Here is a 26,652-nt window from a genome sequence, read left to right as displayed (position 1 = left end):
TACCCCGCCAGCAGCCGCAGTCGCCACCGCCCCGCTCCCAGCCTCAGCGCTACGAGGCGGTGACAAGCGGGACAGCCGCCAATGGGAAGCCGTTACTCTGCATATTTCGCAAAGGCTTCTTGCAGGAAAACGTAGCAAAAAAACCGTTAAAGTTTTTGAACTGTTTAGCCCGAAATGTTTTGGCGTCAGAGAAAGGTGATTCCATGGTATGCGTGACTGAATGCCCAGCCTGGGCGGCATCGCCGTGAGGTGAAGATGGTCGGGCGTCGTGACCGTTATATACCGCTGCGGACGGAGCTGTGTTCTGGATGTGAGGGCGATCTGGCTGCGACATCTGTCACCCCATTGATCGCCAGGGTTGATTCGGCTGATCTGGCTGGCTAGGCGGGTGTCCCCTTCCTCCCTCACCGCTCCATGTGCGTCCCTCCCGAAGCTGCGCGCTCGGTCGAAGAGGACGACCTTCCCCGATAGAGACGTACCGTTCATCGGTCAAGGGTATACGGTAGCTGCGCTCCCCTGCTAGAACCTCCAAACAAGCTCAAGGTCCATTTGTAGGAGAACGTAGGGTAGTCAAGCTTCCAAGACTGCAGACACATCCAAGTGAGGCACTGCATGGGGCAGTCTGCCATTGTTTTGCACCGCCAAACCCACCAGAAACAGCCTTTTCCCACCCGCAGCAAACTCCTCTTGGCACACACCTTTATTCACACTGCGGTGGGTGGTATGTGCGCGCGATGGGGAATGCTAATATAATACATCCGCCCCTGCAGGCCGTGCTGTTTATCGCTTCTCCCACTTCCATTCCTGTCACCTACGAATTCTTGAGCACACGCCAGTTACAGCCTAGCATCTTTGCACTTGTAAATGTATTTTTCACCTGGTTCGTCACCTGTACAGTTCACTTTAAGCCCACTTGAACAGTTAGCAGAAGGGCTGGGTTTGTAAGTTATCAACTGTCTTCAGCTTCTACTGCCTTGAAAGCAGTGGGAGAAGGCTGAGGAGAGGTGACCCAAGACACCCAAGAGAACAATTTAGACTAGACTAGACTATTTCAGTTGGAAGGGATGTACAGTGATCATCTAGTCCAACTGCCTGTCCTTCTTCCGAGGTGTTACGCATCTTGTTTTAATTCAGCGTTATTTAATTCAGTGCTTGACATCCAAGCACTAAACTATTAGCTTTACACAAAGCTCAGAGTATACTGCAGAAACGACATGCTTAGACTTGAATCACGTGGCCAATGAACCTGCAGAAAGAGCACGGCTGCCAGGAGGCAGTACCCCTCCGAGAAGGCACCAAATGTAAGGCCTACTTAAAAAAAAACAACCCACAACTAAACAACCAAACAAAAGCCAAACTAAAACGCTTTTATTAGACACTGAATAAAATATCAAGACTTTAGTCAGTCAATATTTCTTCAAGATTAACTTTATTCTGGGCAGGAGACTTGACACAGAAGGAATGAAACAAACATTTATAACATTTTTTGAACAAAAACACTGAATAAACAAGAACCGTTATTTCTTTACTCTGACAATTCCACTCTCTCCTTCCACGTAAGTTCAATTCATTGTAAGTTTTCCTCCTCACATTATGGAACATCCTACTTGTATCAACAGCCTTATCAGATACAGAAATACCGTGGAAGTGGGTTTTCTGGCTTGGGTGTGGGTTTTTTTTTGCTGACATCATGGCACTTACACAATATTTCTAAGAAAATCTGGATTAGAGAGGTGAATGAGTCCACTGTTAGGCTTCTTTATTTCCAACGGTCATTATTACATGTTATGCATAAGCCTGAGAAAATGTAAACAGTAGAATTCTAAAAACATTTTGCATAAAGATGCTGCTAAATATTAAAACACAAAGTAGTAGGTTACGTATGATAAATTCTCAGATATGCTGCTTGTCCAGATTTTGGACCTACATCTTTTCCATATCCATATTGCACACTGAAACAGCACAGTAAAATACAAAGCTCAGTCAACTCAGTCCTTACTCAAAAACAACTCTTTCCAACTTCAGTAGGAATTTCCTTGAGTAAAAGCTACAAGTCCTGCCATTACACTTAGCTAATTTTCTGCTCCACTAAGGCAAAACTAACAGAAATGATTCTGAATATCAAGATGATTAGCTTTTTTCCAAAATAAAGGCTTTAATCTGGGAAAGGAGGAGATATGCCAAAAAAAGTACTGCTTCTTTTTCTAATATTTTTGCTGGACTGACCAAAACCTGAATGTTATAGTCAAGAAAATCACTGCAGAGCTGGTAATGGCTCAGCGATTAGAGGCCAGGCTCAGATTCATCCTGTATTACTTTCAACACGTGGCGTAGTCCCCATCCTTAGTGGGGAGACCCAGGCATCTCCAGAGGGCTACTAAGTTCTCAGGTGAGCCGAATTTCTCTCGAGACGATTCTCACTCACCACTGGTTTAAAGACTCAGCTCACAATAAATGAGCTCACGCTTAGGTGCCTGCAGTTAGGCAGGATGAGTCCAAGCCTCAGCAGCCCGTTCTCGTGACTTCTTTGTCTCCTGCTTCCACCAGTAGGAATTCAGCGTACGGAACAGACTAGTTCAATTGCCTACTTAGGTCTAGGGATACTTAGGACAGGTTCAGGGCATTCCCTCTTGAGACCAATTATTCAGTGATAAAATAAATTAAATGATATCTAGACATAAATACAGATATTTATTTCCACCAAGAGAAACAACTATCTTTCCACACAAATATACATATTTCCCTTTCCACTTACCCAAAGACACCATCGGTGTGTGCTTTAGAAATCGAATGGCTGCTTTATTTTACCGGTATGCATTGGCATCGCTGCTTTGGAAGCAGTTAGGTATGGTTTGGAGTTAGTAGTTGCCATGAGCAAATAACGGAGTAGCTGGACACACAACATGTCCTTGGCATGTGTAAGTCTTATATGCATACTTTTTTTTTAATGCATAGACCCTTTTCCTCCTTCTTTGTCTTGTACTGTCTCACTGTGGACCGAGTCCATAAAAGCAAACGGTGACCAATGCTCCTCACGGTTCCCCCTGTAGCACTGAGCCAGCAGCATACTCTAGGGTACAGTTTCCTTGAAGTCCCACACGTTCTCCATGGGAAGTACTGAAAAGGCCAGCATGCGTGACCAGCCTCCAGTCCACAGCGGCTGCCCCTTGTGGGTGCCGGCAGATCCCACAGAGAGGATCTCACCGACACGCTAGCCATTCAGCTCCTTCGAGATGGCCGGATGCTGAGAAGCATACCTGCTCTGATCCCTTTAGACTGGATTTAAGTCTCATAAATACACGATTTGCCTGATCTGTTCATAAAATGAGCTCAGAAAGGTGAGCATTTCTGTACACTTCTGCAGGAAGATGCATTTTCACAGCAGACTTCAGCTTTGGTGGTGCTGTTCCAAAACGCAGCTATAAAAGATGTTCTCCCACAGCACTGTACTGTTTTATCTTTCTTCTGTGGAAGGAGGTGCAGGAACAGCCAAATGCTGACTGTGATCTAAATGAATCTTTTGCTGGTGGCTGGACTCCAGCACTCCTTTCCAGTGCAGAATTAAACCAGACTATGGGGCTATTTTCTTTTCTCTGTAACCTGATAATTCATTTTCTCTTATAAACTGAGTTAAACTGTTCTTCAAAGACCTGTACCAGTTTCTGTGATATCAACCACAATTTTAGAACGTTTTTTAGCAGGACCAGGTAAGGTCCTGTTTTTCCTGGTAGGGCCTGATTTACAGAAGCTGACATATTCTTCACGTTGTAAGTGAAGATGTACTGAAGTGAAGAAAAACTGAAGTAAGCTTAAACTGACTCACTTCCTCTGGATTTTTTTTTTTCCCCAGAAGTGGTTTAAAACAGTTGTGAAAATTAAGTCAGCTGCATAGATATTGTTTCCTTAAACTCTGCTGCTGGCATATCACTAATGCTTTGTTACTCTGAAACCAGCTTTATAATTGTTAATACTGTCTTAAATATGTCTTCAGATCTTGTATTTGCAGCAACAACAACAAAACAAGAAGAAACAGAATCTGATCACTCTCCTTAGAAATCATTAGAACATTTAAATGAATTTACCAGAGGTAGGTCCACATTCTATTTCATAGTGAACAATGCCAAGCAGCAACTTTGAAGCAGGACAAAAGAGCGCTGTGTGAAAAAACGGACCTACAGAAGGCTATTCACCTTTCACCAAACGAGAAGATTCCCCAAATTTGGTAAAAGCAAAAGAATGGAGCTGGAAAGCTGGACAGCAGTCCAACAAAAGCCTTTTAAAAACAAAAATAAATTTAAAAAAAAAGCCTCCCACTGACTTTCAGCAGTCTCTCAGTGACTGCAAAGGAGAGTTTAGACTGTTAGTCACTCATTCCTTCGATGTCAGTACAAAGCAAATGAGTATAGGACAACAGAAGCGTGGCATCAAGATGTGGCATCGCTGAAATTATACAGCCTCGTTTAGCACATAAACTTCAGAAAATGTCTAATGAATGCCCCTTCCTTAGCACTTCTCTTCCACTGCAATATTGCACCACTTTGCTTTTTTTATCCACTTTTATAAAAAAGTTGAATCTAATAAAGGAAAAGTTAAATTTTAAAAAAGTTCATTATAAAAATTTATCATATAAAAATGCCCAACCCCCTAAGCCATATATACAAAATGTATCAGATTTATGAAAATAACTGGACCCAATTATATAACAAAACAATTTTATACAAAAAGGTACAAGATTGCATTCAAATTAATACAAATAAAAGTTAAAAAAGCCTTCAAAATGTCTCGTTCATAGAAGATCTGTTTCTTTTAAATTTACAGGTATATAAAACAGTATCAAATTGTCTCATGTTAGCCACCATTTCATGGGAAACACGCACTGGTTCAGAGAGTATTTCCACACGTCACCGGTGAGCACCGTACTTTGCAGACCAGTCAACACGCCCATGGATCGGCTGAGCTGGTGGTGGGAGAGGCATCAAGCTTGGTGTGCTTTTTGTAGGTGAATTGAACGACGGCCGTCCAAGATGGGGTCTTACGGACTTCAGAGAGGCATAATCTAAGGGACAAAAGAAAATGCCATGAGATAAAGGTTCAGTGAGTAGCTGTTCACATTGAACAGCAACTGGATGCAGGTCCAGATCCTTATTTCTTCAGGAAATAAACCTCCTTTTTTAATAGAATTTGCTGATGTGAAACAATAGCGGATCCAATCCCTAAAACCTTCTCAGACAAGGAGTATTTCTATCATTGATTTGACAAATGTGGATTCTGTGCCAGCTCTCACACCAACCTCTAGGTCCCATCAAAATATGCTGTGGATAAACCCACGTATTTCATTAACAAAGTAAAAATAAACCAAATCCTTGTCCATATGAAGTTCTGCAAGGTTACAAACTGTAGTTCCTGTCAGTCAAATATTTACAAATAAAGTAAAGCAAAGATATGTAGTTCAGTGCTGCATATATACAGCATTACCCAAGTAATGAGAGAGGGACCAAGGCAACTTCGGTACTATACTTACTAGAAGATGGATCCACAACTGGTGCTAACTGAACCCTCTGCCCAGCAGAGCCTACTTCCTTCTTCAGAAATGAAGGGATATAACCGCTAGTTAGACCGCTTGATCCTATGAGCCCTGAAAGAAATGGCAAGGAACACTTGAGCTCAACACAATGGATCTCCCATACTGTCAACAGGTGACAAAGGTGTGCACTGATGGGTCACATTCAAGATCAAGCCTGATCACAGACTGATGAAAACAAGACTTCACTGAAGGTACTAGAAACCCACAGCTCCTATATATACCTGCATTCAGGAGACTGTCAGCATCAGACTGCATTAAAGACGAATGGAAAACAGGTACAAATTGTACTCTTAGAAGGGCAATTTCTGCTTCTCCCTGACATCTCAGCTTTTTCAAGGTTTCTCAAAGCTTTCAAAACTTAGCATTTCAGCTGGAATTATTTTGCTTGACTTTCAGCAACTGGGTCCTATGAATATACTCACTCTTGATTTCTACACAGTGAGTCTGGGGCTCTGGTGCTACACAAAGCTCTTACTGAAGCCAGTAAGAGCGCAACTTAATAAATTGGGACAGATTCATGTTCCAAATTTGGAAAGTCAGGTACAGAACTTGTCCCTAAGATGAGCAGGAACAGATCTGACTGACCTGTAGGGTAAGCTGTAGAAATTGGAACAAAAAACAGCCTAGAGTCATAGCGCAGATGGACACTAAACAAGTTAGCATGCACAGATCAGATCCACCGCACATATGCCTATAATGTACTAGAGCAGCAGAGCAGTGGCAAAGCATATTGTGGGAAATGATGGTAACAAGTAAAAAAGGGAAAAATCTAATGATATGCTATGCAGCTACAAAAGAAGCAAAAACTTGCAGAAGAACCAAGAAGGAGCTCGTATATAAAGGTTCTCATGTAGTTTAGCCATTTACAACATCCTCCCATCTTGAATCTTTAAAGAACAATTTTCTGATTAAATTACATCCAAAATTTTAAGGTTTTTATTTTTTAAACCAGAGTTTCTAAAGGCCCAAAATGTTTCTTTGGGACAAGATTCAACAGAAATATTCTCAATCAAACATTTTTGTAACAACATATGCAAAACAAGTACTGCACTGCAGAACTGTAGCATCACATGAAAACCTGAAGCCAAGAAAGATATAGAGAGGAAATACATAGATACAATCTAGAAACATCAACATGTTTATCTGGTAAAATCTAATGTAAAAATCTACAAATTAATTACTTCAAATCAAATAACAGGGATTAAATACCTGAAATACCAAATGCCCCAAAAACCTGAAGAAGAAAAATTGAAGAGTTTTGCTTTTTGTCTGAATTTTTTAAAGCTATAATAATTTCACTATTTTAAACAGCATCAATTAAAAGACATGATGATAGATGATAGATTTGCTTTATTCACATAACAAGAATGGTGTGTGTGGCTAGTTCAATTTAGACCAGGTTCCTCCTCTATGACAGTCATTTATGCACCAGCTGGGCTAAAATAATTTGGAAACCTGAAAATACGACTTACAAAAACTGACGAGGCAAATTGAAGGCAAGATGAAGTATTTCAGGTTGAACAGACCTAAGCTGTCCAACCTGCTATGCATGTGGTACTTCAAACCAGACTTTTGGGGATTCATTAGAAGAAATTACTATGTTTCAGTTTAAGGTAGTCTCCAAATCCAAGGAATGGTGCTTATAACTGATTTCGACAGAAAGAACAGACACAGTAGCAAGTATCTTCAGAGCTGACAAAGTACTCGAAATGGGTGATCCCAAACTACAGCTGTCTGGAATTGCAGAGACATCACCTATTATCTTTTTTCAGAGTGTTAAGCACAGCTTCTTACCTGAATTCATCCTGTTAATACTTCCTCCCAAACCAGAAGCTTTCCCAAGCAAACCAGAACTGGGCCAGGGATTAGATGGAACGGACTCTTTGTTTGAAGTGGAGACTATGCTATTCCTTGTGCTTATTCCTATTGCAAAAATGCAAAAATTACCACGCTGAAATCTCTGCTATTACATAGGCTTGTATTCATTCCATCTGATGCACAATCTTAAAGCAGATGTCCAGTCCAGTGAAATTAACCAAAACATTTTCACTCAACATGCCTCTGGGTTACTTCCCATCCTCTCATACGGGAATGCTATGACTAGCCATAGGCCCTAATCCTGCAAAGATAATAGTGTAAGTAGTTCCACTAGCATCAATGGCTGCTTATGTCAAGAGACAGGATCCTTACATCAAGGCCACAAATATTCTGAAGTCACAGAAGGCAAACCTTGCTACGTAAATGAAATCTATGCTTCGTATCAAACACAGCATTTTACAGCTTTTAGCCTAACAGCGACAAGATAACCTGAGAGTAAATAATGGTAGATTACATTTCTCATAGTACCGTACTCTTCTTTGGTGTATCTACTGAAACCACAGATTGTGCAAACACTTTGCAGTAGAGTTCATATGTCACATATTATTTGTATTTAATGTACATCCCATATTTAAGCCACGTACCTAACATGCAAGGATGCGCTCACAATTTATGGTAAGCAAAAGCGGGCTTGGGATCAATGTGTTTTACAACCTCCTCTAGTAACACAACTTTTAGCTACCAAAACTCTACTTAAGTGATCCAATTTCAAAGTCATTGAAATTAATTGTTTCAGGAAAAAAGACTGAGTTTACCATCATGATACCTTCTAGTTTACTTAATTAATTCTGAAGTATTAGTACTACAAGTGAATGAACAGCTAACACTGCCTTTATAAACAGAAATTATGAAAGAGGATACATTTATATTCAACTCATTTTTAATACAGGCTGACATGCTGTCCACCTCCTGTACTTCATCCTGCCCCAGTGCTGGTCTCAGTATAGCAGAGGTTAACATGAAGACAGGCATGCAATTCCTCTATAGAGACATGGATTTGCATTCTATTTAACTCCAAGCTACAGCAAAGCATATTCCCACTATTAGTTAACTTCCATTGTTCATGGTATTATATACTCATGAGGTAAACGTAGGGCACTTTCTTTTCTAGTCTAGAAGACCAGTCTTACCCTTCTTAGGGAAACAGGGAATAGCTTAGCACATTAACAGACATTTTCTAACACACTTCGAAGTATAAAAGAGTATCCAGCAGGAGGAAGAAGTACCAACAGTCCTGTCCCCTTCTTGTAGGCAGGATTTATCTCAGTTGCTGGACTGCTAGAACGTAATTTGTATCATGGCCACCTACATTAGCAAAGCTCTTGCTCTCCTCATCTTCTTCAAGCAATAGCCACCCTCCACAAGCTCAAAGGATAAAGCCTAATGTACCAATGACTATTTCATACTGCTGTTGGAATTACAAGAAGAAAAAGAAGTATTTTTTACTAACCAGGTAGATACCTAGAATGTCTCAAGTAGTGTTGCTTTGCTGCAGAAACTCGCAATGTGGGAGTGTCCTGCCGTAGAAAGGTCGCATGGGAAGGTGCACTGCTGCCAGAGCCTACAGCATCTGAAGGCTTCAGGTCCAAAATGCTTTCAAATCTGTAACTCAAAAATTGCTACACTTAGTCTAATTCTTATAACATATGTTTATCCACAGTTGGCCTTCTCATCTCCATCCCATCTCCAGGAATCATTTCTTCATACTGTGTTTGCTACAGCATAAACACACAGACAACAGGGAGTATTTTCAGCCTGAAGCCATACAAGTGCCCCTGAAAATCAGATCTGCGCTTCTAGTTCCTTTATACATTGCTTTTAAAGTTTTTATAAATCACTCAGTAAGTTCTTCTCTACTGTGTATGATCCATGGAAACTGCAGCTTAGAGTCACCCAAAACAGGTTATATGCGTGGAATATGTCAAAATGGTTCACATGTGAAATAGGAAGTATATATTCAAAGACTAACTTGGGAAGACTTAAGCTAAGCATCATTTTTAGTGGGGAAAAACGAACAAGGAATTGTATAGAAGGGTGCACTGTCCATCAAAAAATGTGTTGCAATTCAAAGGTCAGCATTCAACAAGCAGTCAAGGCAAAGCAGGAGAGAGACAAGCTGTATATCCTTTACCGGCCTGGATATATGTTTCTAGATCCACAGAAAGCATAAAGAGCAACATTATGAAAAAAGAGGTGAAGCCTAAGGAAAAAAGAAACCAACTTACCTACAAAGAGTTTCATTACTCTGCCTCTTCTTGTTTTTCAAGTCCATCCTCGTGATGGAAGAGCTGAAATCAAGGTCTTCCAAGTCATCCCAGTCTTCAGAACTCTTGACTGTTCTAGCAAGATGTCCCCACCTTCGCCTAGTTTTTGGTTTAAGTTCACCATTTATATTCTCAGTCCCAGCTGATGTTTTCTATTATAAAGATTGAAAAGAAACAAACCCGTGCACTTACGCCATAAACCAGGTGACAGGAACAAAGAGGACTTTTTTTTCCTGTCTCAAAGAGTAATAGTGGTAGTAGAGCTGTAACAACAGAATCCTAATCTTCATTAAACATGCAAAGAACACAATCTGTAGCCTGTAGTCATTATCATGTATCTTCTGCATTTCATCTTGTAATAAAGTATCTTGCACTGACAGAAGAATAGATTTCTTAGGTCTCAATTCCATTTCTATTTGTATTTCACCATACACCTCCCAAACAACTAGCTTACGCTTAATTTTTATTTCTTGACCCATCTTGGGAGTACAAAACTGCATGCATGATCATGTTTCCACAAGCCTGCACCTAGACATTTATAAAATGTGGTTTTCTTGTGGGACAGCATAGGTACAAATTTGTGTCTCCTCAGCCATTTAAGCTCATCAGTGCATTTCAACCTTGTGCAACTCTTGTACATGGCCCGTACAGACCCTAATTAAGACCGATCTCTTAGCAGCAGCATTCACACTGTCTGCTCTCATCATCTATCTTATTAATCCAGTCTCCCTGTATAACCAAAAGAAATGGTAGGTTCTTACACTGAAAGAAGAATCTGTTGTTTTCCATGGCCAGTATAGAAGCCCAAAGGGACTATTATTCTCAGTCACATAAATTGGATGCCTTAAATGGATGAAGGCAATAGCCCACCTCCCCCTCATTTCAATACTATTTAGCTTAATACTTTTCTCTCTGGCATCAATCCCATTAATATTCTGACCACTGCACATCCTTTTTACTTGTATGAAATCACAGTGTCATCCTTTAAGTGGTGCTTTGCAACAAAGGGAAGCATAAAATGGCTTTGAAATGAGAAATCGACTTGCTTGTTTTATAGCAAGTGCATTTAGATTTCAATAAAGTAACTTCCAGTTTCTAGCAGAAAGTTATAACTATTCTTTATTCCCATTTCCTGTTCTTTTAGTAAAGTATAAGAACCTTGAAAGAGAACAAGAAAAAGAAACACAATTAAGGAAAAATCAGGTAGTACATCAGGAAGTGTATCTTATGCTAGATGGACCTTTACCTGCTGAGGAACCTTATTGTGAATTGCAGGCAGAAGAACCTGGTTAGACTTGTCCTCCTGTAAGTAGTTATTGTGCTCAGCCCCAGAGTTGTCTGTCTTATAGGGGTACACCAAGTGCTGAGAAGACTGGCTTTGTTGAAAAGGCCTTGATGAAATGCGGGCGTGAGGTTTCGGAGGGGGTTGTGCTGGAGGGACAGGCTTAATATGCAGAGACGATTTATTATGCAGTTCCTTTTGTTTCCCCAGTTCCTGAACGCCCAGGGCATGCCCAACCTGGAAGTACGGATATCGAAGTGCCTAAAACATAATAAAGATGTTAGGATCCAACTTAGGAAACCAAAGTTTTTAATTTACCCTAGCCCTGTGTGATGGTACAAATTTAATTTCCTCTTTTTCTGGGGTGGTAAACAGCAGAAGACCCATCTCTCAACACTAGATTCTAGTGAGCACAATCCACTACAGAATAATGCTGCAATAGTAGAAAAGTTTCAACAGATACCAAGTTATCAAATCCTCTGTGGACTTGCACAAAAGGAAAAGGTTCTGCAGAAGTAAGATACATAAGCAGGTATATAGCATCTAGAGGCATGTTTCATTATGTGCTCTCTTCGTGTGTGTGTGCATGCACGTGTGCAAACACATACACACCAGTCATCACAGATTCAGCCATCAAGACACGAATGACCCCAGAGACATCCCATCTCTTCCATTCTCCAGTTCCAAGACTGAATCAAGTGAAAGAAATATAATCCTTTGGAAAATTGGCCTCTTTTTTTGAAGATATGTTGGTAAAAGTACCTTTATCCTGCCTTACAAGTAATTAAGGAGTTGCCAGTAAAGGCAATTCATCTCTACCCACCTTGCTGTTTCAGGGATACTCATCTTCCCTTCCCAAAGACCTCTCACTGCAAAAAGCTTCTAAAAGCTCAGATTCCTCACCATATTTGTACCTTACTGTAAAACATTTGTTAATGGCTCTTAATACCAAGTTATAGTCAGCATTTTTTGCTTTTCATTACCTTTGAGAGTTCTTCATCTATTTTACTTTTGAACTGCTTTAATTAGCTTTAAAGCTTTTTGTTACAATTTGTACTGAAGGTCTGATATAATCACAAAGGTTCAGCTATGGTCCTATTGAAGTCAAGTCAGATTTGAACCCAGAATCACATCTGTTTTTCAAAAGGTGCCCTACTCATTTCATCAGTTGGGTACTACCGTTACAGTACTGATATCTGAAATCAGTGGCTACTGTTAACAACATCAACTGGACCATTACATGTGCAATACTGATGACTCGGGCTATGCTTATGTACAGGATGTTGGGACTTATCTACAGTGCAACTGAGCTGAGACTGCCCTGCAAACTGCCTTGCACAAGCTAGCTTTATCCAGGCAACACTGGGATGGATGAGTAGACAGTGAGGTGGACTGAACGCTGGCTGAACGGCCAGGCCCAGAGGGTGGTGATCAGTGGAACAAAGTCTGGTTGGAGGCCAGTAGGTATCGGTGTACCCCAGAGATCAATACTGGGGCAAATACTCTTCAACATCTCCATTAATGATGTCGATGCAGAGTGCACCCTCAGAAAGTCTGCTGATGACACAAAAATAGAAGGAGTGACTGATACACCAGAGGGTCGTGCTGCCATCCTGAGGGTTCTCGACAGGCTGAAGAAATGGGCTGACAGGAACCTCATCAAGTTCAACAAGGGGAAATACCAAGTCCTGCACCTGGAGAGGAACAACCCCATGCACCAGTACATGCTGGGGTCAACCACCAGGAAAGCAGCTTTGCAGAAAAGGACCTGGTAGACACCAAGTTGAACATGAGCTACCAATATGCCCTTGCTGCAAATAAGGCTAACAGTATCCTGGGATGCATGAGCAGGAGTATTGCCAGCAGGCCGAGGGTGGCAATCCTTCCCCTCTGCTCAGCACTGGTGAGGCCGCACCTGGAGTGCTGTGTCCAGTTTTGGGCTCCCCAGCAGAAGAGAGAGATGGACATAACGGAGAGAGTCCAGCAAAGGGCCATGAAGATGATTGTGGGACCGGAGCATCTCACATCTGAAGAAAGACTAAGAAAGCTGGGACTGTTCAGCCTGGCGAAGAGAAGGTTCAGGGGGATCTTATCAAAGTATGCAAATACCCAAAGGGAAGGTGCAAAGAAGATGGAGCAAGGCTCTTTTCAGTGGTGCCCAGTGACAGGACCAGAGGCAATGGGCACAAACTGAAACATGGGAGGTTCCCTCTGAACACCAGGAAACACTTTTTTACTGTGAGGGTGACGGAGTACTGGCACATGTTGCCTAGGGGGTTGGACCAGATGACTTCCAGAGGCCCCTTCCAACCTCAACCATTCTGTGATTCTGTGGCACGTATCAATAGCAATGAAAGAACGGCATCACAGCCTTCAGCCACACATCCTACCTTCACTCTGCCGCTATTCACAGTGACTAGATTATATTCAAGTGTACTTACATACACTGCAGTCACACGTTTGATCATTGAGCTCACACCCCATGCAGTTGATGTTGCATGCAAAAGATTGATTACTCTCTTTTAATTACTCCTCTTTGTCTTGCAAATTGTTCTTGACTTCTGCTCTTCTCCCTTCTAAGAACTGCTCCCCTGAGCAACTGTTAAGTGACTGTCTATAAAAGGTGTCTTGCAGTGAAAGGAAGTGTCATATGCAGATGTGAGAAAAAGAAAAGAAAACAAAACCAAACCTGACTAGCTGTTGGTCGCTTTTTGGGGTCCCACTGCAGCATGTCTCTCATGAGCTGCACCGCTTCACTGCTAGCATTTGGTATGAGGGTTTTTAGGTTGTTAGGTACACACTGAGGCCAGCGAAAATTCATGGAGGCTGAAAGTTGGTAGCCTTCAGGCCAGTCGTTCTGGAAGAATGAGATTTCCAATCACAAAGAAAGTTCAGCTGTAAAATATCATAGTGCCTAAGCAACTAGCATATATTCTCCTATCAGTAATAGACTGTGTCCAGCTTACTCTAGACTACATTAAAGATTTCACTGGAAATTTTCACCTCAAACCTCTGGTGGGAGGAAAGTGTTCCTTTACATCTGACCGAGTCAAAGGCACAAATGGAATCAGGAGATAGCAGTCTTGCCATGACTCCAATTTCTAGCCTCTTAAACCATAGGTTTATACGCAACATGCAAGAGAAAATGAAATTTCTGCCCAATGAAATCACAGTCTAATGACTTTGTTTGCTGTTCAGGGGTCTATTTCTTCTCCTCTAAATGTCAGGTTTTATAGCATAATTACATAATGCTTATTTCACAGAAAATAAGTTTTAATTTAGTTTACTATATCTGAGATCAATACCATACAATAGCAGTGAAAATTGATTATTTTTATGCTTACTGCTATTGTGCCATTCTGTATTGTAGAACACCTCTAGTATTATTGCAGTGTGGAATGTCACTTTAGCTACCTTTTTTGGCGTCCCCAAGACTTGGCAAATTTTGAATATAGTATCAATTTCACTGGCGCCTGGGAAGAGAGGCCTCAGCGTGTAAACTTCTGCCATTATACAACCAACAGCCCAAATATCTATTGGAGAACTATAGCTGGTGGATCTCAGAAGGACTTCAGGAGCCCTGTACCTGTAAGAGAGAAAAAAAAAAAAAACCAAACAAACCCAACAATCAACACAATTCAAACAGACATACATGAAACCATTCAGCTCTTCATTCTTTGCTGTTAAGAGCAAACGTGCCTTAAAAAGCTCCTATCCTCTCCTACCCTATACATAAGACTTCATTTTTTTTCCCTAGAATGAAGAATTAAAACCTACGTAAGCTCTTGTAAGCTCTCTTATGCCTTCTTGACATGCAGCAATCCCAGCATGTCCCACCTGCCTTATCAGGCTCCCTCTTTGTTCCTGTACTGCTGCCATCTGTAAACTGTCTTGCACTAACTGAAGCTTTTCGAATTATGCCAAGCTTAAATAAAAGTTTCATAAAGAGGAGGCATCAAAAGTGGTATTACATTCAGCACAAATTTAATACTTCTTTAAAGGCTTGATTATAAGTTTCACACGATGTAGGCGAATACTAGCACTTACCATCTTGTGGATACATAATCGGTGTAAGGAGGTCTAGATCGGATTTCTCGAGCTAAGCCAAAGTCTGCTATTTTCACAAGTTCTGGTCCCATGCAAAGAAGGTTTTCAGGTTTCAAGTCTCTGTGAAAGAACCCTAAAATTCAAATGAAATATTGATGTGCATTGCAATGCCACCCCCAGCTGTAGCCTTTATTTTCCACCTGGACTGTTCTGCTTTAGTTCTTACTGCTGAAGCTTCAATTGCACAACAGAGAGTTCAAAGTCTCACGTGATCAACAGAGCTAGTCAGTATGATGGTTGTTCAGTCAGACTGTGAAGAACAGTATACACAAGTTGACTATCTTATAACAATTCACAGCATTCAGTCAGATAGCTCTCTTTCAAGTGACGCCTCTTTAACATAAAAAAATTTACACCATTTTAATGTTAGTTTCATTCTAATTGTGTTGGAAACTGTGCAACGAAGGCATCAAAAAAATTACTTCAAAAGTTCTTTTAAACAGAATACAAATTAAAACGTGAGATGATTTTTTTGCACTTTGAAACTTTTTTGAATCTGAGAACATAATAATCTGCAAGCACTCAGTTACTCATCGCCCTATCAGACAGAGGATCTCAGCATAATTTTTAGTGCGCTCTGCATTCAGCAAAACTTGATTACAAATGAGCATTTGGTAAAAGCTCTTTCAATACAAATGAGAAAAGAGGGCTAAAATATTACTGAAATTTGCTTCCACCCTTAGTCTGGAAAACTTGTCCTTATGCTTCTTTCTTGCCGGCATCCGAGACCACTGTTTCCTATACGCAGCTCCCTCTGTAGTACCTTACTAGACCTCTATGACCTCCTTTTCAGAGACCTTCCAACATGCTTAGTTTTTTCCATGGCCTTGAATATGCTCCCACAGAGAACAGAATAAACATTCACATAGGATGTGTCTACATTGTCAGGTATAACTATATTAACTTTTGTTTGTTAGATTAATGCATGACAGTATTGAAGACACAGTGCTGTAGCTGTCTACCAACCAGCAGATTACATCCTTCCTAGGGGTATTAAGTAGCTGTTCTGGTGCCAACTTGAACTACTGCCTCTTTATGGAAGGTACCAGACAGAGCAATCAAGGTTGTTTTTAGCATTTAGTACAATCACTTCTGTATTTTGCTGCACAGACATGCAATGCACCAACAGAATGCTTTTGAAGCAATTTATTTCACAGCAAACTTGTAAAAAGACCAATCGATTGCGTATTCAAATATGAAAAGATGCTTAGAGTTTGGATGAACAAAGAACATAACAGGTTTACTTGACAAGCATTTCTATGCCATACAGGAGCAGAATAGAGAAATAAAGAGAGGTGAAAAAAGTTCATGTGATTCTTCCAAAACTGTTGCAGAGAGAATCTTGGGACACCCAGTCTTACACTGTGAGCCACAAGACCATCAAGACCATCCTGTCAGGCTTGCCATAAATTTCCAGATCTTTGTAACTACAGATTTGCAACATCTTGGCAGAAATATCAGTCTAGTGTGTAGCAGGTCAGTGAACAAGACAGCTAGTTTCGACACAGAATTGTTCATTCTTTATAGCTATAGTAAGTTAAAGAGCAGTAAAGGGTATTCTGACAGGTTGTGATGCATTTGACAAGTTATTAAAAAAAGTGGCTTAGATTTTTGCAAATAAATCATGTTATTTTTATGTTTTTAAGTATTTTGTATCTCACTGGAACAGCCTGGAATTTCTAGTTTGGTTTCAGAAGAGTATCCAAGCCCCATTAGAACAGAGAGTAAAGCCATTAGCTTGAAAATGTTTTGCAAAATAAAGTTAAATGTGTTCTTCAAGTGAACTGAAATGCTGGTCCTACTACAAACCTTTCACTTCCAAGACTTTGGCCACTGATGTTAGTTCTCTTCTGATAACCCCAAGAGCTGACCAGCAACATACACTACAGTGTATTTAGCAGGCAGAATTGCAGAGGGCAGCAAAACATGGTGAGGAAGTTATCGTTAAAATAAGTAATTTTTTTTATTAGTTAAGTGGGTCTTGTTACTACTGGCTGGAACACCAGCTTTAGCTTTTATCATTGTTTTAAAAATTAGTTGGAAGGCCATGCAATGAAAGCTGTTTGTCACTCAGACTTTATTACTTTAAGTGTACCTTACAGAGAATGTGCGTTTTATTCGGGTATCTGTGCGTACCTTGAGAAAAGAGTAATTTTTCCTTTTTTCTCAATCTCAGAGGACCTCCAAATCTATCAAGAAATGTGCCCATTAACATCAGATGAGTTTTAGAAAGTGGTCAGCTGACAGTTTGAGAAAGTAGAAATCTGCAGAAAAGGAACTGAGCAAACCTCCAGGCTAAAATATTGGGCAACTATAAAATACGGATATTTTCAGTAATCTCAACCTCTCATATAGTGCCATTCTTTTGATCACTCCCTTTATTAAAGTTAGTAATGTAATTGTTAGTGTACTCATTAAAAAACTTACACAGACACTATCTTGCTCTAATTAAAAAGGTTTACAGCTAAAACATAACCTACCATGCTTATGGATAAATGCAAGTCCTTGCAGGATCTGATACATAATATTCCTAACTGTAGACTCAGGAAACAGTTTATTTCTGTGGGATAAAAGAAAAGGGAAGAAATAAATATTAATGATTTAAGTTCACACATTAGCTTATGCTATCTAATGAACCAATGAGAATAAAACTGTAGATATATTTTAAGCACTCTCATGTAGTTTATTTCTCCAAAAAAATTTACACAGTATTTGCAGAACTGCCATATTACATTACATTAAGACTATGTGACATCGTGTTAAGACTACATGGGACAGTGAATTAAAAAAGGGAAAAAAAGAAAAGAAAAAAAAAAGAAAATTGGCCAAACCGAACAAATCTTAACATGTACAGGTCATGAGGCACGCTCCTCAAGACAGTTAATTTAGTGCTTTTCATGCACAGTTTCTTCTGGCCTCTCTTCTAGAGCATATACAAGCCATACTTTTGACTTTCTCTTGTTGTTATCTAACAGCTGACACGCTACTGCTTTCTATTCTGTTATCTGAAAAACCAGTCTCATTTGCTACCACTGAAAACAAGAGGCTCTTCTCCTCATAATATTCAGGTGAGAAGATCAGCCATGGCAGGCGGTTTAATGATAGCCCCTCTTACCAAGAGAGGATTCTGGTCAAACAGCTCTATACCAGCTGCCTCTGCACATGCCAAAACACAGTAGAGATGGACTGGGGTGGAAATCAGTGACAATTTTATTCAGAAAGAGCCTAACAGTGAATGAAGAACATGGTCTGGGCCTTATTCAATTTCCTGAGCTTGACTCCTCTCAAAAAACCTGACCATCACATATTTCAGAAGTGAGATCAGCTACTAGAGTCAGCTTTTCATATTTGCTTATTTTTTTAATTACAACGGAAAGAGAGTCATATTTCCTCTACAGTCCGTTCCAGCAAGACTGGCAATTTTAACTAAGACTTAAGCAAATAAATCACATTCCTAAAGGCTTGATTTATACAATGTCTAACCAGTCCAAGGCCTTGCTAAACCGTAGAGAATATGATGTGTAGCATACTTTTACAGACATCTGCCCTCTTTGTTTTCATAAGGAGGTAGGATATATCAAGCATTTCTAAGAAATTCCTGAAGATAATTGGTTTGTATGTTATGCACTTGAACCATTTTCTCAAGGTTCATCATTTCACATAATTAAAAATCAGCATCCATACATATGTGCCCAATTTAGTTAAAGTTGTTCTATACCTGCGCATGCATAATAAGTATTTTTATGCTTTAAAAGGTATTTTATGTAGTATTCACAGAGATATGTTGTAAGAATAACCTTACTTTGTAAAATCAAGTAAGATTACTGTCATCTCCCAGGCTGATTCTATGGTCTGTAGAGAGAAAATGGCCTCCTCGGAGAACAATTCAAAGCAGGGAGCTATTTTGCTCCAGATTATCCTCTGGAGGATGCTATCATGGCCCAAAGGCTAAAATTAAGACTTTATTAATGCTCCAGCAAATATCAAAAAGTTAGATTTTGTTGAGAATGCTGACAAATAAAATAGGCAGTCTTTGGAAAACGTCAGTTCAAATTGCAAGGAAAAAAGAAATTCCTAGAAGCAATTCAGAATTTGACCCCTCATGACTACCATTTCAACTGCTTTTTATTTATTAATTTATTTGAGGAAGCCATAACAGAAGAGGTGATGATACCACCCTCTAATAGAAAAAGCACTGCTGGTTGGAGTACTTAACTAGAAATCAAAAGTTCTAGGTTCAATGCCTCCTCAGCATGAGGGCTGTTAAAAGTCCACAGTTCCTAATTGTTAAAGGAGTGCCCTACTTATCTGCCAGGCTAATCTGGGAAGAGAGACTGGAAACTCTCACTAGACTGTTTGGGATATGCTCAAAGGTGACAGCCACAGCTCCTACTGCAGCACACAGCTTTAAGCCATAGTGATCTAAGCCTAAACAAATGATCCAAAGTCCTTTGAAAAGTAACAGGGGTGTTAAAAGCACATTACGCAAGTAATTAATTTATATCAGGAATGGGTGACGCTGTTACATACCTTTCTTTCATTAACTGATAAAGATTTTCCTTCATGTATTCAAACACAAAATACAGATGATCATTTTCCCTGATAACTTCTTTCAGCTTTACTACATTGGCATGGTTTAATTTCTTCAAAGACTAGAAACAGAAAAAACAAACAGGATTTTACAAGGGACTTACTCTAATGAAAAAGAAAAAACTATTTCACTGATGCAGAAGACTTGGCTTCAAAAATTCTTCAATATTTTAAATAATCAGACAGCTCTGAGAACAAAGACCAGATCTCCATGTGTTACCAGATACATATACAGTATACGTATCAATTTAATGCACAGGTCATTCAAAAGCCAGCTATCTGGCATCACAGTAGGCACCAAAACAATTGCATTTTCTCTATAAGTAACTTCCTACTGGCAGAATTCACACTCTTCTTGTACTTGCATTGGCAATAGTCAGGTTAGATTCAGGACTAAATATAACCCTGGAAATTCTTCTTTGATATTGTAGATTAACCCTGGTGGGCAGCTGAGCTCGCTCATCCCCCCCGCTGGGATCGGGGAGAGAATCGGAAAGGCAGAAAGTGAGAAAACTCATGGGTTGAGACAAAGACAGTTTAATAGGTAAAGCAAAAGCCACGCACACAAGCAAAGCAAAACAAGGAATCCACTCACTGCTTCCCATCAGCAGGCAGGTGTTCAGCCATCTCCAGGAAAGCAGGGCTCCATCACACGTAATGGTTATTTGGGAAAAATGCTGTCACTCCGAACACACCCCCGCCTTCCTTCTCCCTCCCCCAGCTTTATATGCCGAGCATGATGTCATATGGTATGGAATATCCCTTTGGTCAGTTGGGGTCAGCTGTCCCAGCTGTGTCCCCTCCCTGCCTCTTGCCCAGTCTTAGCCTGCTTGCTGGCAGGGAAGCATAAGAAACAGAGAAGGCTTGAGGTTGTGCAAGCACTGCTCAGCAGTAACTAAAACATCCCTGTGTTATCAACACTGTTTTGGTCACAAATCCAAAACACAGACCCATACAAGCTGCTACAAAGAAAATTAACTCTATCCCAGCCAAAACCAGCATACCTGGGTCTTCATTCTCCCTCCTTTTTAGATTTTCAGTGTATTCTACATTCATTCTTGCTGTAACAACACAGTACCAATACATGGTACTGTAAGAAAAGTGACCAAGGTTGCCTGCATGTTTACAACAGTAATAAAAAGGACTAGAAATTAAGGGAGGTCCTTAGAACATACCCCTAAAGCTTTGCTGGTGTCAGAATTTCATGCTAAATGTCTGTCCCCAAGCCAACTATCCAGAAACAACTGCATGTACAAAAGTTACTGCTGAGCAAAGGGCATGTGTTCTCAAGCTCTGAAAAACAAACACCGATCAACTCCAGGTTTTGTGATAGGAAAGCTCTCTCACTCACTCACCACTCACTGCAAGGAGGAAGCAGCTCTCCACAACCAAATGATTTTTTGTAAAACTACAGAATTTTAATAAGGATTTTTATAAGACTAGACACCCCGTTCAAATGTAGAGCCAGGAAACAGAACTGTAACGCTATATGCCACAGCTCATGTTGGGGGGAGGTTTTGATAAAAGGGGTGGAAAGAATTTGATGTTACCCCAAAATGTGACAGGGATCGTCTAATTTAAAGCCAACCGTTGAATGAAACAAGTACCTTAACCTCTCGAAGGTTCATGCATTCCTCCCAGGAATAAAACTTTCTCTTCATTCTACAATAGTAGAGGGAAAAAAATGATTAATTCATGGTCAACATCAGCTGGTCTTAGACCCATAAATCTCATTACATCTTAACAATTCAGTTCCTCCATCAAAATATAACGTGTTATCTCCTTTGTCAAAAAAACTTTACATCTCTAGACAAGGTACACTCTAATAGAATTTAAAAGCATTACTATTACACAGGACTGCCTTTTTTTGTATATATATCTTGCTGCAAAAATTTCAGAGCCTTCAACAAGTCAGGGCATGCTATTTTTCTTTCCAGTATACAATGTAGTGGAGTAGAGTCTAACTGTAAAAAGGACAAGGGTTATGACAGTTACGAACAACTCACACTAAGTTCTGAAACAAATCTAATGAAGACCAAATTAAATTACTTCACCGGGTCTCCAATTTTATCATATTCTTCTTGCTCCTCTTCTCTGTATTTTGATTTCTCTATAATTTCAATACTTTTCCCCTCTAAGTTGTATTTCTTAATTTTTCAGTGTCCACTGCTCCCCATGTTTCTCCCTTGCGAGCTGCATCTATCATGCCAACTGCTTTTTGAATTCTGCCTTTCCTTTCAAGCTTATAAGCAACTCTGCTCTAACAGAAACAAACTGCATGGCAGATCCGTTTTCCCCTAAGCCAGAATATAACTCTGAACACAGTATTTCTGTGTAACATATGATCCTATTTGTCCATATGCATTTTGATTATGACTCAGTTCTTTCACACATAACTCTATGCTTTAGGACCAACAGGATGAAGGCTCACATGTACGCACACACACAGAAGAGCACAGATTAAACTTACAAAAATACCCAACTGCTTTAGAGTCTGGATTCAGAGGGAGTTAGGCACCCTTTGAAGATATGAGTCTCTGTCAGACTTTAACAATAATTCAGTATCACTTATTATTGCAGCAAGTTTCCAGTTTGAAATCAGCTCTTATAATTAGAATACTTTAAGAACTGCAAGCCCTTCATTTCGTGAAGGGCTCTGGAGATTTTTTGTTTGTTTGTTTAAGCGGTGTTTTTGCAGTTACTGTCTCGTGTGTTCAGCCACCAGGCCATTTCTGTTCTTAATAATGGATTGGCATTAACATGTAAGCTAAGAAAGTACCACCTTCTGGTTTGTTCTGAAATTTTTCAGTTTCTACCATGTTGCAAAATGAAAATCAAAGGTGCCTCTGGTAAGGTTTGATACGGAAAAATACCCTCAGCACAGAGGATTTAGAAAGTTGCTAAAGCCAGCTATTGACTGTTCATATAATACAGCATTGTGCTGAAAGGTCTTTTGACAAGTATGTCCCTGGGTCATGGTCGGTACTTCAGGAAAGTGCCTGCAATGCTTTACAGCTGTCTCTTACCACAGCGAGGACAAATAAGCCATTTACAAACTGAGGTCACTGCTGAAGCAGCAAAGAAAATCAAGTGGATTTCTCAAGGAATTTTAAGAAAATCTTAAGCTGAAAAGACCAATACGTAATAGCATATAAAGATACAGATAATGGACAATGAGATCCATTGTGTTAATTATCACTGCAGTATTAACATTACACTGGAAATTAGACCATGAAATGCATGTTCCAAGTAAGCAGCAGGGAAGGGGCTGCAGATTCCAAAGCAGCATTGCAGAATACTCTAAATAATACACATAATATATGTTTGGCTGCACATAGTAGCAGAGCGCTGTTACAATAAGCGTATATATCTCACCCTCTTTATCTTCTGCTGGGGCTTTGGAGGATACAAGGAACTTGAGCTTTGCATGCTGCCCCAATACAACTCCAAATACAAACGTTGCGTGGAACGTGAAGTACTCAAACCAGCATGACCAAGTGATGCGGACCATAGAATGGAAAAACTGGACCATCCACTGTTAAATAACAAATGAAAATACTTACTTTTTAATGGCTATTAGCTCTCCAGATTCAATGCTTCTCCCTAGGAGGACAGAGCCGTAGGTCCCATCACCAAGCTGTCTGATAGTTGTGTACCTATTCATGATGAGGATACTTTAGCTGCAAGCGCATTTCAGTCCTTAGTGTTTCTTGTGTTTCTCCTCCGAGTGTAACCAGTTCTTTCTGTGGCAGCATAAATATAGAGCACTCAGGACAGTGTGAACAGTTGCAGGAATCATGTTTTCAAGACTTAAGCCTTTGGTCTGAAAGCACAGAACATAATCCGCTTGATTTCTGTACCCTTCCGAGATTGCTTGTTTGCAGACTCCATTCTCCTCCAAGAGATACTCCTTGTAAGCTATACACAAACACTTGTCTTGGTCTCTCACCAGAAAGGGCCAGCCTGTATCTGGATGTAACTGGGTATGTTCCCCAAATCCACTCTGACACTAAAGCTAGAGGTACTTTACAAGCAGGCTTGCAGGCAGCCCTAATGGAAGAAACTGTTACTAAAAGCAGAGGATAAAGTCTCATAGCTTGGAGAAAACAGTTTGCTATCAGAAAAATGAAGCATTACAGTAAGATAGGAGGGAATCTGTTCTAGCCAAATTATCAGACAGGTAAATCGCCATCTCATAAGTTGTACGGCCAGCAGTTAAACCAATTTCCTGACTTTTCATAAGGTCCTATGCTAGAGATATAGCCATATGTATTCCCTTAAACAAAGTCTTCAGAGGAAGAATACTACATTCATGTTAGATAAGACCAAGTGTATTTCACTACAGTAGCCCTAAGCACGAATCAGTCTCTAGAAGTAGCGGCTACATCAGATTATCTATCCAACCTTTTGTCCTGACACTGCATGAACAACAGAATGCTAGATAATAAAGCAAAAAAGTTCTTATTCCCTCATTTAATCTAATTGTTCTAGTATTTCCTACACTGTAGTTTAGAACACGTGATCTATATAAATTAACCATACTTTTGGAATAAAACAGAATTCTCCTGCAATGAGGGTTTGGTCCCTGCATTATCTTTTTCTCCAACTCTAAGACGAGAGCAATATTCATGGCTCGTGACTTTTGCCTTCTGCAACCTGCATTTAAACTACATTTCCACAATTTTTTTTTGTAGCAGCCTTAAATCTCTCCTCCATCTTGCCTTATTTCACAAAGGCAAATTATGATTTTAAAAGTAATGGGATTATGTTGCTTGAACTCTGAACCAACATCAATGCAGAGCCACAATCCTGTAGATGCAAGATGTTGTGAAGATCCTTTGTTTTCAGTCTTCTAAGCCTATTAGTCCCACTAACACTGATACATGAACAAACAAACAAAAATGAGGAAACATGATGTTAATATACCTTTTGGCAATTTTACACATCATATATGAAAAAGAAACAGCACCTCCCTAACACTATCTTATACACTGGGTATCGTCTCAGACAGGCAGGAAGAATTGCCCTCTAGCAGTACCCGTGTCTCTCCACACACTACTACAGAGAACCACGACTGAGCACCTTAAATTGGAGACCTAATCCCACATTTTGTACCACCTGCCAAGGAACACAGAGCCTGCCCGTAAGAACGGCACTTTAGAGTACCAGTTTCTTTTTGGCTGGTTTTCAGGCTGTGCACCTGCATAACATAAAGCTATGTTTAGGCAATGTTCTGCACCCAGGTTAAAAAGGTTTCTGCATCCAGGTTTAGGCAAGGTTCTGCATCTTGGTTACTCCAGCTGGTCAATGACTGGATGACAACTCCTTGGCTCCCAGGCCTTTTATTCAGATCCTTGGTGAAAATTTCAAACAATGACAAAGCCTTGTATGGTCTCCTAGTCTGAAAATGTAATGTTTATTAGTATCCAAACAGATAATTTTATACAGTAACTTCAAATCGAAACAGATGGAACTTGTGGATTTTTCAGCACATACTCCCCTAATGACAGAGTTCTGATATCTTAATCATAACAGATGTGATGGCTTACAATTCAGGGACCATTATGCTGCCCCTGGCTTACCTGTCACACATCCTTGTCCAGGGGACTGTGACTGCAGAGTGGAGGAGCACCTTTGCCTCATGTTTGATAACTACAGCAAACCAAAAGATGCATAACACTGCTTGCACATGACATCGCTAGTAATAATCACCAGTGGCTATCACGGACAGATCAGATCGTTTGTCTGATGTCTCTTGACTAGATGAAGTGGTGAACACAACTGCCTATTCCTTACTGGGGGTACTAATTTAAGCCCCTCTCCTTTCCACAGCCACTGATTTTCACAAAACTTGTAAGAAGTTATCTTTGTGATTCCAGCTCTGCTGTCAAACATGACCAAAACAGACAAACGAATTGAAATATTTTTGAGGCATAAAGGCAAAGCAAAGAACCTAGAGAGGAAAAAACAGTCAGAAAATACAGATTTCAGTGAGGAATGCATGTTAAAAAACATGCCAGGATGCAAAGAAGTTAACATGGCTCCTATGGAAGCACAAATCCACCTGTATGAAAATCCACTGAACAAAACCTAAATAAAGTCTTCTTTGGTTAATTAGATCAGTACCATTTCTTGTTGAGCTTAATAGTGAAGTTGTTCTTAAAAATCTATTTTACTTTGCAAGATTTATGTTCTGTCCTTAACACCTGCTGCTATCTCTCACCTTCAACTACAGGAATAAACAAAACCTTAGCTTACAGAGTGTTTCACCTAAGTAGAGTCCCACTGAAATCACTGAAAAGAGTACACAAGTCTCCGACAAGCAGTTTGCAGGGCTACAACATGTATAATCTAGTCTAGAGTCTAGTCTGGAACTACGATCTAGGCAAATTCACATCGTTAAAGGATGTAAATACAAACTGCAAAACTGTCTTGGAGTAAAAGAGTGTGTTGATACTAAACAGAAAAAAGTAAAAGCCTTATTTTCACCATATTGTAACACCATGTTCAGACTCTACCTCACCTATAAACATTTTTTTCCCACAGAAATCAACCAACAAAGGCCCTTTAAAAGCAAGCCTAATTTAATGTATCGGGACTACTTTCTGACTCTAACTCAAACTTACTATTTCGCTTATGTACGCTTTAAATAAGTACCCTCTCCCGTCTGAAGGGCTGCAGGGCTGAGAACTGAAAGTGAAACTGGCTCACCCTCTGCCAAAGCTAAGAAACGCAAAAAGTAAACAATCAGCAAGTGCCTTTTAAAATTCGCTCTGTGCTTTGGCAGTAACCTGAAGGCGTTACTAGTGGGACGCACAGAGAAAGCCGTGGTTTCAAGCCGCGGGTTCAAATCGATGTTGTCCCAGCAGCCGCTGTTTGTGTTCGTTGGCGAAAGCTCTGGGCGTGCCCCGTGAGCTGAAAGCCAAGGCAGGAGCAGCGGGAGGAAT

The 26,652-nt window shown here is 40.2% G+C and overlaps 2 protein-coding genes across 2 annotated transcripts in view; both read right to left on the bottom strand.

Annotated features, from left to right (window-relative positions):
- LOC103924630 (glutathione S-transferase 3) overlaps window positions 1–58 on the bottom strand; it is an 11,471-nt gene extending 11,413 nt beyond the window's left edge. Inside the window, exon 1 of the mRNA XM_009333188.1 lies at window positions 4–58. The gene's annotated coding sequence lies outside the window, so the exon portion shown is untranslated. The remainder of the gene's footprint in view (window positions 1–3) is intronic.
- Window positions 59–1,422: 1,364 nt separating this feature from the next.
- On the bottom strand, window positions 1,423–23,639 carry ICK (intestinal cell (MAK-like) kinase). Its single transcript, XM_009333187.1, has 13 exons — window positions 23,269–23,639; window positions 21,313–21,367; window positions 19,646–19,767; window positions 17,596–17,675; window positions 15,056–15,188; window positions 14,423–14,594; window positions 13,698–13,865; window positions 10,973–11,269; window positions 9,688–9,878; window positions 8,913–9,064; window positions 7,379–7,507; window positions 5,522–5,635; window positions 1,423–5,056 (listed from the first exon to the last, which is right to left on the bottom strand). Exons 1-13 carry the CDS (start codon window positions 23,367–23,369, stop codon window positions 4,902–4,904), a joined length of 1,869 nt encoding a protein of 622 aa, XP_009331462.1. The 5' UTR covers window positions 23,370–23,639; the 3' UTR covers window positions 1,423–4,901.
- Window positions 23,640–26,652: the final 3,013 nt, after the last annotated feature.

Source organism: Pygoscelis adeliae, unplaced genomic scaffold, assembly GCF_000699105.1.
Source record: "Pygoscelis adeliae isolate BGI_AS28 unplaced genomic scaffold, ASM69910v1 Scaffold57, whole genome shotgun sequence".
In the NCBI taxonomy this organism is placed as follows: Eukaryota; Metazoa; Chordata; class Aves; order Sphenisciformes; family Spheniscidae; genus Pygoscelis; species Pygoscelis adeliae.
This window is presented reverse-complemented; position numbering and strand designations above follow the sequence as displayed.